General features: G+C 56.5%; 2 protein-coding genes across 3 annotated transcripts in view; both read left to right on the top strand.

The window, feature by feature from the left end:
* The first annotated feature begins 2436 nt into the window (after nt 1–2436).
* Nucleotides 2437–7336, top strand: MRPL38 (mitochondrial ribosomal protein L38). The gene is made up of 9 exons (XM_019644407.1): nt 2437–2592; nt 2727–2906; nt 4156–4284; nt 4361–4569; nt 5097–5169; nt 5307–5352; nt 6266–6424; nt 6651–6787; nt 6988–7336. The coding sequence occupies exons 1-9, from the start codon at nt 2526–2528 to the stop codon at nt 7122–7124; spliced, it is 1137 nt and encodes a 378-aa protein (XP_019499952.1). The 5' UTR covers nt 2437–2525; the 3' UTR covers nt 7125–7336.
* A 1133-nt stretch (nt 7337–8469) lies between these two features.
* The window catches only part of TRIM65 (tripartite motif containing 65), an 8265-nt gene continuing 5354 nt past the window's right edge, over nt 8470–11380 (top strand). The window contains exons 1-5 of one of the 2 annotated variants that reach the window (XM_019644200.1): nt 8470–9019; nt 10304–10399; nt 10667–10900; nt 10986–11160; nt 11306–11371. In XM_019644200.1, the coding sequence (XP_019499745.1) occupies nt 8600–9019; nt 10304–10399; nt 10667–10900; nt 10986–11160; nt 11306–11371 (991 nt within the window). In that variant the 5' untranslated portion in view covers nt 8470–8599. The remainder of the gene's footprint in view (nt 9020–10303; nt 10400–10666; nt 10901–10985; nt 11161–11305; nt 11372–11380) is intronic. The other variant, XM_019644201.1, reaches the window with a different exon arrangement.

Raw genomic sequence — 11380 nt, 5'->3', positions numbered from 1 at the left:
AGGTTTTTTTTGTTTGTTTTTTTTTTAGCTGAGCCATCCTGCTACCTGTTGGCAGCTCACGGCTGCTCAGCTCGGGCTGACTCGAACCGCTGTTGCTCAGAGCTCAAACTCTTGAGCGAGCTCTTAACCAACTGAGCCACTCGGCCGGCCCTACCATCTTAGGGTTTTAAACAGGATGGGACCACATTTGCATTTTAGAAAACCCATTGTGGCTGAGCGAGGACAGGAGGGGGTAAGAGGGACAAGGAAGCTGTTAAGAGGCTGCTTGGCAGGGGTGCAGGGGGCACTAAGGACAGCACTGTACCAGGAATGGCAGTGAGATCACAGAAAAGTGACCCCCACAGGACCTGGTGCCTGACAGGGAGGGTCAGGATGGAAGAAGGGGAAGAAGACATGTCAGAGAGGACCTCCAAGTTTCTGGCTTGGGCAACTGGGTGGTGTCACTCAGATGACACCAGTGCCCGTGAAAAGGCCTTCGGTTACAATGACACTTGACTCAGTGCCTATAACTAACTGCTGTGTCTGGTGAGGAGTGAGGAAATAAGATGGAGTCATTATATATAGTCAAGCTGCTCAATTACTGAAATTAAGTAAGCTGCGGCATGAGGAAATGATTCTACTCTTGCTTTAATTAGCCAGGGAACTTAGATTTTTGAACTCTCCAGTTATGCCTAGAGACACACACAATAGATACCCCTCTAATTACCCTCGAAGGACTTAGGAAACAATGTTCATGGATCCAGACTGCCAGACATCTGGAAGATCATCATCTTGGACCAATCCAGAAGCTAAGAAGGCAGGACTGATTCTCCTCAAGAATGTACTCTTTAATATAAGAACTCTTTTCTTTGGAACACTGGATATTGCCTTGTCATTTTTTCTGGTGTGCAAACCCTAAGACCCTTGAATAAACCCTTATCACTCATTTCTAGCCAAAAGCCCCCTGATTAATTCATGCTCCGTGGACAATGGCATTAAGGAGTGGCAGGTAGCTTATCCTCTCACATCAACTTTCTCCTGGAACACAGATGGTAGAGTGCTGCACACAGGGATGAGTGTTGTGTATCTGTTAAATTCCTCTGCCCTTGGAGGCCCTGTGCTTTCTCATTTGCAGAGAGGTGGGCAGGGGTTAGGGGCATATAGAAGAGGATTCAAAAACCAAAAAGATAAAATAGCAAAGGAGGCCAGATGTAAACACACGCAGAACATTAAGAAGACACGAACCCCTGTGCTCCTTTGGGCCGGAAGACTGGTCTGCCCTCAGCCTTCAGTTCTGGTGTACATTTAGCAGGATTTCACAAATTAATAAGCAATGATTCCTTAAGGGCAGGACTGTGCCTTACTGGCCTTAAGTGAAGAAGGTTTGGTGTCACAGGAGCTGGAGTTCCAGGGCAGAAGAGCTAGATCACCTGGGGTGCCAAGTTTTACTTTGTTAGCACTGGATCCCAAGAGTAACACAGCTCTGGAAGGGTTTAGGCAGAGACACGGTCTTAACCAGGTCTTTTATGCCGCTGTGTGGACACTAGTAAATTGGAGCAATCAAATGTTAACACAAAGGGCTGGTCAAGTGGCTCAGTTGGTTAAGAGCTTGCTCAAGAGTGCAAGCTCTGAGCAACAACTGTTTGAATCCCGGCCCGAGCTGAGCTGTCTCTGAGCTGCCAACAGGGATGGCTCAGCTAAAGAAAACAAACAAAAAAAGCTAACACATATACCACCGTAAGTGCTTTATATACCAGGGCACCAAAAAAATGTATATACATGACTTGTATTCATTTGTTAGCAGTATACATTGGATATTACAATTTTAATAGTTTTTCATTTCTTAAAAATATGTATACATTTTTTGGCACCCTCTATGTATTATTGGGTTGTCAGAAAAGTTGACATATTTTTTCTGTTTTTCATTGCAAAAATGCGTCATGACTTTTCCGCCAACGCCATAATTCACTTAATCCTAACAAGCCTATGAGATAAACACTATTATTACCTTTTTTTTTTTCCCCCAAACGAAAGGGCTCAGGAAGGTCACCATTTCCAATGTGAACCCATGCAGCCTTGACTCCAGAATCCGTGTTCGTACCCCTTCCCCCGCCCGAGCAGCAGCACCACTGCGCGGCAGCCTTCTGGGATTGAGTCCAGAGCAGCACCCGGAGCCCCGCAAAGCCCTCACCAACTCGAGCCCGAGGGGCTGCCTGGCCCCGCCTACCGCTCCCGGTCTCTACCACCCCCTGGTGGCTGGCTGCGGGCAAGAACCCAACCGCCCGCAGCTCCTTCCCGCCGTCCACCGGGCACTTTCGGAACCGTGGGGCCCGGAGCTCAGGGCCCACAGCCTCCTCGGTTCGGGAAGAAGCAGCTTGGAGGGTCCCAGAAAGGAGGCTGGGGCCTGGGCGAGGGCGTGGCTCCTAGGTCGCGGGGCCAGGGGCGGAGCCTGGTGGGCGGGGCGGGGCCTCTGTGGTGCGCTCAGGCGCTGCTCTGGCCGCCTCTGCCGGGTCCTAAGGGCGGCGGCGTCGCCGACCTGAGGGAAGATGGCGGCGCCCTGGTGGCGAGCTGCTCTGTGCGGAAGTCGGAGGTGGCAGGGCTTCAGCACCTCGGGTGAGGGTTCTGGGGGTGGGGGGGGTTCTCGGAGGTCCCCATTTAGCCCGAATCCTGGGATTCGAGCCAGCGCTCTCCCCGGCCTCCGTGGCGTCCGGCACTAGCTGGCCTGACGTCCCGCTCTCTGCCCACAGCCGCGCTGAGCCGCCGTACCGCCCCTCTGGGGCCGATGCCCAATGAGGACATCGATGTGAGCAACCTGGAACGGCTGGAGAAGTACCGCAGCTTCGACCGCTACCGGCGCCGGGCCGAGCAGGAGGCGCGGGCCCCTCACTGGTGGCGGACCTACCAGGAGCATTTCGGGGAGAAGTCAGGTGCGGGGCGACCGGAGCTGGAGCACCCACCGGCGCCCTCTCCGAACATTGGGGGAGGGCCAGCCTCCTTCCCTGTGCGCTCTGTTGGCGGTTTAGTCCCACCAGGATTTTTCACACCTGTTGGTCCCCCTACTTGGAAAATTCCCTTCCCCGTAAAGTTCCACCTTAGATATTTCTCCTAAAATCCTTTCTTGACCGCCGCGCCCCCGTCATTCCGAGTCAGAACGGCCCTCTGTGCTCCTAAAATACTTTGTATGTAGCCCCGGTCACACTGTGCCCGGACTTTCTTTTAGCGGCTTCCCTCCCAGGACAAGAAACCTGCCTGTCTTGACCATCATTGGATCCTTGTACCTGCATAGTGTCTGGCACAAAGGTGTGCAATACTTTTCTGAATGAAACTGAAAGCCCTGGGCAGGGTGACTTCGGGACCCTGCCCTTGAGCAACTTACAAGTGCATCTTTTTGGAAAGCATCTACAGAGGCGAGGCAGTGTTTATGGTGGTTAAGGCCACAGGCATGGAATCTATAGCCTGATTTAAACCCAAGTCAACAGGACCTCTTAGGAGTGACTTCCCTGAGCTTCAGTTTTTTCAACTGTAAAACCAAATAATTGTGTCTGTGTCACAAAATTGTTGTAAGGATTAAAGGATACAACCCATTGGAATTCTTAGACTAATGCCATCCTTGATGAGGGTTCAGTATGTGTTACTTACTGTTATTGTCTAATGTAAATGGAAAAAGGTGCTGGATTGAAAGTTTTTGAGGGCCTTGCTACTCAAGTGTGTTCTGGGACCAGCAGCAGGGGCATTCATTACCTAGGAGCCTGTTAGAAATGCAATTTCAGGCCCCACTCTGACCTGCTGAATCAGAATCCGAATTTTAACAAATTCCCCAGGGAACTTGCATGATTTGTTCATTCTACTGAGGACACAGGTGTGTGTCCATGGCCAGCTGTGAACAGACTTAAAGGTGATTCCAACTATAATTGGGAGACGGTGTGCCTCTGTGTCCCATGACCTAGGCAGACTAACTTGGTTTAGGGATCAGAAAATGCAATCTCAAGCTTATCCTATTTGCTTAGCAACTGGACCCTGTTCAGGCCTGTGAAGCAGACTGCACAGTGTGCTTTAGCTTTGTAAATGAGAGGAAAGCCTTAGCAGCAGAGTGTAGGCAAGTGAGAGTACTAGGTAGGGACAGGTGGCTTTTCCAAGACTTGATCCCACTTCCTGCAACACATCTTCCCTCCCCAGATCCCAGGATTGACATTGGGCTGCCTCCACCTAAAGTCTGTCGGACCCAACAGCTGCTGGAGCGGAAACGGGTCCTCCAGGAGCTGCGGGGCAATGTGGCGGAGGAACGGGCGGCCCGCCTCCGCACAGGTAAGCCCTCCCAGGGGAGAGGGCCCGGGTGTCCCTGCCCTTGCTTTGCATCCCAGCTGGCATTATTCCTTCCCAGCGTGCATCCCACTGGAGGCCGTGCGGGCTGAGTGGGAGAGGACCTGTGGCCCCTACCACAAGCAGCGACTGGCGGAGTACTACGGCCTCTACCGAGACCTGTTCCACAATGCCACCTTCGTGCCCCGCGTTCCCCTGCACGTGGCCTATGCCGTGGGTGAGGATGACTTGATGCCTGTGTACCACGGCAATGAGGTCACTCCAACCGAGGTAACTGCTGGCTGTGCCCCTCCCTGCCATGCACACAGGCACATCCCACCGCAGGGCCACAGACAGCTCCTTTTGGAAAGCATTTCTAGAGGCAGTTTTTATGATGGTTAAGGGCACAAGCATGGCATCTGCGTGGCCTGATTTGGAGTTTTGTTATTCCGTGTTCCTCTTTCATTTCCTGGTAAACACCACCATGATAATTACAAAAAAAGAAAAACAAAGTGAAAGAAAAAGTTCCATGCCGGCATACTCCCGTGACTGGTCCGCTATCTTCAGAGTGCCCTCCTAGCCCCTGTCCATTGACAGGTGGGCCTTGTGGTTCAGATCTCTGGATAGGCAGCTCTGCAGGGTTCCTTCTGTAAGTTTCTCTTTGCCAACCCGCCTCTCGAGGTGTCAAGGGAGTTTGGATCAGAGTGGGCTCTCCCTTCTCCAACACTCCCTCAGGCCCCTGCCCTCCAGGAGGAAGGTCTTTTTGTAACAGTTTGTCCCTAGTTGGGGTGACAGCTCCCCTGTTCTCTCCTTGTCAGGCTGCCCAGATCCCAGAGGTAACCTATGAGGCAGACAAAGGCTCCATGTGGACACTGTTGCTCACCAACTTGGGTAAGAGTCGGGGGCTCACAGGGCCTCCTGCACCCTTACCTCCATGAGCCAGGTCCCTGGGGAGTTGGGGGAGGGGCTAAGGGAGAGCACGGGAGGGCGCAGCAGGGCCCTCTGTCAGTGAGTCTGTTTGTGTGCAGATGGACACCTGCTGGAGCCGGATGCCGAGTATGTCCACTGGCTGGTGTGAGTACCTGGGTGAGGCAGTGGGGCAGGGGCATGCGCGGAGGCCTCGCATCCTGGGAAGAGCTGCACCTGAATTTCAGTCTTGACTCCACCATGGATTAACAGTGGGACTTTGGATTAACCCCCTACCCCAGGAGGTGGACCCTCCTCTCTGCTTCCTGAGGGTGTCAGGGACCCTGTATCCAGTGGCTGAAGACAGGTATAGAAGCAAAGCCAGCCATAGGCCTTGGCTGAACTCATTTTCTCACCTGTAAAACTAGGATGATGTCTCCCCATTCTTTAACCACGCTGAGGGGCTCTGTGACAGTCAAGTGGGAAAGTGATCGTGAGAGGTCTCTGGCAGCTGTGACATGCCCAGGCTGGGCTGCCTTTTGTTTTCTCCGTGGCCTTTGGCTTCGAGCGCCAAGCCAGGGTGTAGAAGTCAGATTGGTGACCCCGGCTTTGGGACTTCTGGGTAATTGGGGCCAGTGAGTGGGAGGCTGGTTTCTGTCATTTTTAATCAAGTGCAGTTACCAACCTGTGTGGTGGGACCCTCTGGGGCTGCCTCTCGAGGCAGATACAGTGGCCATCCTGGTCCCAGGCTGGGCCGACACTCTTGACAAACCACAACGCTTCAGGAAACAGAGAGAGAGAAACAGCTCCAAAGTGGGGTGGTCTCCAGCCTGAATGGCCGTGGCAGCCTCACCAGCTCCCCAGGGCCTAGCGAACAGGCTGCTCAGTCTCTGGGACCCTTGTTCTCAGCCTGTGAGCCCCAAAGGTTCACAGAGCTCTACCTCCTACTTGATTGACAGAGATCCTTTTAGGGTCTGTCCCCCCAGGAGTTGTATCAGCCTCTCGGGAGTATGAGGGTGGGGATGCATGTGTTGCCACCTCCCTCGAGTGGCAATTAACAGATTACTTTTCCTCCCATCAGAACCAACATCCCTGGCAACAGGGTGGCTGAAGGACAGGAGACATGTCCCTACCTGCCCCCCTTCCCTGCCCGGGGCTCTGGCTTCCACCGCTTTGTCTTCCTGCTCTTCAAGCAGGACAAGCCAATCGACTTCTCTGGGGACACCCGGCCCTCACCCTGGTAATCTATACCCCCCATACATCACCACCACCACCCCCGGCCTCAGGCCAGCTTCCCAGGAATGATCGGCCTTACTCAGTTCTCTCTCTTAACTCAGACCTTGAGATGGGCACAATGGTCGTTGTGCTAGGCAGACCCTAAGGGACTCGTCAGGATTGCCTGTGGGCCCAGAGGTGGGGTGTGGGCTCTGGTGGGGCCCCACTCTCAAATGCTCCCCATCTTACAGCTACCAGCTTGCCCAGCGGACCTTCCGCACTTTTGATTTCTACAAGAAACACCAGGAAGCCATGACTCCAGCTGGCCTGGCCTTCTTCCAGTGCCGCTGGGATGACTCGGTCACCCACGTCTTCCACCAGCTTTTGGGTAAGGGCAGAGTGGGCTGGAGGAGGGGGGCAGTTGGCCTGAGCTCACAGACCTCTCGTAACCTGACATGCAGTTCTCCCTGGCCACGGAGAGTTGGCCGTTCCTCGGGTGGGTTGGCTGGGTAGTCCCAGCCTAGAGACAAGGGAGAGGGGCTCAGGCCAGCAACAGTCCACACCCACAACCCCTCACTCTTCTTGCAGACATGCGGGAGCCTGTGTTTGAATTTGTGCGGCCGCCCCCTTACCACCCCAAGCAAAAGCGCTTCCCCCACCGGCAGCCCCTGCGCTACCTGGACCGGTACAGGGACAGTCACGAACCCACCTATGGAATCTACTGAGTGGCCGGAGTGCCACCCACCTCTGAGAGTCAGGCTCCGCCAACAGGAACAATGAATACACAGCTCCAGGGGCCCAAGCTGTGGGGTTCTAGGCCCTGCCTAAGGCAGCCCCTCCGCAGCCCTCCCAGCAGTTTCAGGGCCTGGGAGTGAAGAGGCTCTCTCCAGGGGCAGTGGCAGGGGTGGGTGTGTGAATAAAGATGATTTTTGCTGTAGCTGGCCTGGGTCTGTTCCAAGATCCTCCAGACAACCCCCCCACCCATGGAGTTGTATTGCTTCATGCGTGGGAAGAGGGCTGCCTCCCACCCCAGGAGATGACTCCACACCTCTGCCTCCTGAGGGTGTGAGGGCCCTGTGATCCAGCGGTTGAAGACAGGTACTGAAGAAAAGCAGGCTGTGGGTCTTGGCTGCTCCCACAGGCCCCTGAAAAGATAGCTGCCAGCCCCGAGCATTCGCCGGTACCTTGTTCGCAGCGTGCTGCTGGCTCCTGGCCTGGGCGGGCAGATGTGTGAATAAGTCCTGTCAGGCAGGCAACCACTGGTCTCAGAAACTGAGCCCATTCCTGCTTGGGGCCCAGAATGCCCGCTGCACCTTCACTGGATGGTTAGGGTATTTTTCCCCTCTAAAGGAAAAGACTGCCTAGGAGCCAGTCACAAGGAGATTTGTGCGCATTTCCGGAACACCCGAGACCTGCTAACAAGCAACTCTCCAGCAGAGGGCCACACCCAGGGGGTTGATTGCAAGTGTAGCTAAAGAGCGCTTTGGGTTTCTATTAAAGGGTATGAAAAGACGCTGTGGACTGGTCTCGGTCTCTTGGTGACCAGAATGTTCCATCTCTGTTTACGAGAAGCCTAGAGAAGGGAGACACCCTGGTTTGGCAAATGCCTGAAACTCAGCCCAAGGAAAAAGCGTGGCAGAGCACCTCCAGTCAGGAGAGAGCACTTAATGAGCACTAGCTGTGTGCCCCCTGCTCTTACGCCAGGTGCTGCCACATGCACTATCTCATTTAATCGCCCAAAGCCCTGGGAGGTGGATGCTGTTAGATTTTCAGATGGGCCCAGAAGAGGTGCCTGATGGCCCTCAGCCACGAGGCCCCAGGCGCGGTGGTTCTTGTCTCTAGAGGCTGGGGCAGGATCCCCTGCCCAGGAGCTGCTGGACTGAGGGTCTAGGGAAGCGGAATGGAGGTCCCAGGGTGGGACCAGAGAGCCAGGCCCCAACTGCCAGCCTGGGGTGGCAGGAGGCAGGCAGAGGTGGCTCGGAGCCTAGATAGAGGCGGGGAAGCCGTGGGCGGAGACGCAGGGGTGGATGGGATGCGCTGCGGCCCGTGGGCGCTGGGAGTGGCTGCAGGTCCGGGTCCTCGAGAAGGGCTGTCACGCTAATCTCCCTGGGGAAGTCCTCGCTCCTCCCCGCCGCACTCGCGGGCCCTTTAAGAGACCGGCCCTCCCTTGGCGCGCCTGCCCTCTTCAACTGCCGCCGCCATGGCCACTCAGCTCCTGGAGGAGAAGCTGACCTGTTCCATCTGCCTGGGGCTCTACCAGGACCCGGTGACGCTGCCCTGCGGCCACAATTTCTGCGGGGACTGCATCCGGGATTGGTGGGGCCGCCAGGAGAAGGCGTGCCCTGAGTGCCGGGAGCCCTTCCCCGAGGGCGCCGAGCTGCGCCGCAATGTGGCGCTCAGTGGTGTGCTCGAGGTGGTCCGCACGCGGCCCTCCTCGGTCCCCGAACCTGGCCGGGACCGGGAACCTGCCTCGGACCCTGGTGCGCGCTGCCCCCGGCACGGGCGGCCGCTTGAGCTCTTCTGCGTCACCGAGGGCCGGTGCGTGTGCAGCGCCTGCACGGTGCGCGAGTGTCGCCTCCACGAGCGGGCGCTGCTGGACGCTGAGCGCCGCAAGCGCGAGGTGACACACCAGGATGCCCCGCCCTGCTTTCCCAGTGCGCGGGCAGCTTTGGCAGGAGTCGGCTTTGGGATGTTTTATTCTAAGATAAAACATGGTGGTGGTCAGAAAACAGATACTTGGAATAGAGATTTCGGAACTGGGGACAGGCTCAGGGTGAGGTCACGGGAGTGAGTGGCTGAGATGGAGTGAAGCAAAGGGCTCTGCAAGAGAGGAGGTCAAGGAGCCCAGAGCCCGAGTGTTGGAGGATAATCCCTGTGGCTATGGAAGTCACAGAAGGAGGCGGGATGCTAGGCCGGTGGCATTAAGACCTAGAAGCAGTAAGGAGGGAGCGGGAATAGGTGGTACACCACCTGGCACGTGCACCAAAGGAGCTGAGATTTTGCTAGACGGAGGGGAAGTGATGTGGGGTGTGAGGGGACAGATGGGTGTCCCCAGGGAGAACCAAGGTGAACAAGGAAAGTCTGCCCTCCCACTTCCTAGGCGGGGCCTGGACAAAGGCGGAGCATTGGACTTAGGAAGATCTGATGACTTTGGCCAAACTATAAACATCTCTCACCCATTTCCTCATCTGTAAAGTGGAGACAACAATGGTCCTTACCTCAAAGTGTTGCTGGGTGGAGAAGAAGCATGACAGGCTCTTGATCAGGCACAGGAAACCGAGTCCTAGCCGGAGGGCAGGGCCAGGAACGGGTTTGTCTCGCTCCCAGGGGACTACAGTGTTTTGATGCTCAAGGGGACCAGAGGGGGCACAACCAAACCATGGTGCCCTCTTCCCCTGGGGCCCAAAGCTGGGGCCCAGAACTGGCCAGACATCTGGAAGAGCCCATCTTAGGCAAGCAAACAGCTTCGGTGCTTTGGGCCATCACCCCTTCCCCAGAAGGCTACCTAAGCTAGAAGTACTGCTCCTATTTACTGACTAGCTGTTGTGGGAGGCGAGGGGTGGTTACAGCCCTGAGGGTGGGTGAGCTGCCCCAGGTTGCTCACACTACAAGAGGGACTGGAAGTCAGGTCTTTAGCCAGGCTTCTGCACCACCCGTGCACTACCCTGCTCCAGGTGGGGAAGGGCTTTGTTTACACCTCCCTGGGACACTGACCCAATTCTCCAGGGACTCAGACCAAGGCCAGTGCCCTGGGTGCTGGCCCACTGGTCAACCTCGCCTGGGGCGGCACGAGGAGGGGATGCCTGGCATTTGCAGGTGTTTGTTGATTGACTGAGCGGGGACTTCACCGCCTATCCTAGTCCCCTCTGGTCAGTCATCCCCTGTCTCCTCGTGGGCACCACAGGTCCAGCTGAGAGCCATGCTGGAGGTCACCCAGCAGCAGGCCACCCAGGCTAAGAGCCAGCTACAGGAGCTGCAGCAGCGAAGCAACCAGATTCAGGTACAGGCCTGTCTGTCCCCACCACGTCTTCATGTTGTGTCTGGGCAGCCACCAGTGGTCCCTGGGACACTGGACAGTAGGTGTGAGCTACCTTGAAAATGCTTCCTGGCAGCAGAGAGTGAGGTGCAGAGCAGGGGGAGGAAGTTCCAGGGATCCTGGCTCCCCATATTCCCACCCCTCAGCCCAGTGGGCAGCTGTGGGTGGCCCTGGCCTACCTTGGTGGGGGCTGGACCCTGGCAAGCCAAGGCTCCACCTGTGCCCACCCAGAGCTCAGCCGGCACCTTGGCCTCCGTGGTCTCTGGCAAGTTCAGCTGCCTGCTGAAGGCCCTGGAGACGCGTCGGGACTTGGCATTGAGGGACATCAATGTGGCCAAGACACGGGCGCTGGCACAGGCCTGGGAAGAGGAGCAGCGACTGCGGGGCCACCTGGAGGCCATGGCTCACTCTGGCCGCAGGATCGGGGACCTGCTGGAACAGCTGGATGACCGAACCTTCCTGCAGGTACCAGGCCTCAGGGCAGCAGGTCGGGGGGCCAGCGTGCCTGCCCCTTGTGCCCGGGCTTACTACAGCTGTCCTCGGGACTCAGGAATCACAGCTCCTCGTGCCCCCAGGGCCTCTCGGGCCACTGACTCTTCCACAGTGGGATGAAGACCAGCAGCTGGGTGACCTAAAAGAGTCCCTGAGCCAATTTTGTGACCTCCTGCTGGACAAAGCGGGCCCCCCTGGGGCACTAGCTGAGGCTGCTGACTTGGGTCCCATGGGTAAGGCTGACCCTAGACCTCCCTACCCTTCTTGGCCCAGCTGTCCTTCCCATTGGGGGTGGGAGTGGAGTCAGGGCCCAGGCCTCCCTCTCCCCCATGACCCCACCCCCCACACACACTCCCCTAACACTGCTTTGTCCCCTAGAGGCCCCAGGTCCCCTGGCACCAGTCCCAAGCCCAGTTTGTTCGCTGAGGAGGAACCTCTGGCAGAGTAAGGAAG

Source organism: Hipposideros armiger, unplaced genomic scaffold, assembly GCF_001890085.2.
Source record: "Hipposideros armiger isolate ML-2016 unplaced genomic scaffold, ASM189008v1 scaffold_87, whole genome shotgun sequence".
Taxonomy (NCBI): Eukaryota; Metazoa; Chordata; class Mammalia; order Chiroptera; family Hipposideridae; genus Hipposideros; species Hipposideros armiger.
This window is presented reverse-complemented; position numbering and strand designations above follow the sequence as displayed.

Excerpts from the sequence above, each read along its gene's own strand:
- MRPL38 (XM_019644407.1), top strand. The coding sequence starts at position 2,526 with ATGGCGGCGCCCTGGTGGCGAGCTGCTCTGTGCGGAAGTCGGAGGTGG. Across the intron at positions 2,907-4,155 it reads GCATTTCGGGGAGAAGTCAG|ATCCCAGGATTGACATTGGG; the intron begins GTGCGGGGCGAC and ends TTCCCTCCCCAG. Across the intron at positions 4,570-5,096 it reads ATGAGGTCACTCCAACCGAG|GCTGCCCAGATCCCAGAGGT; the intron begins GTAACTGCTGGC and ends TCTCCTTGTCAG.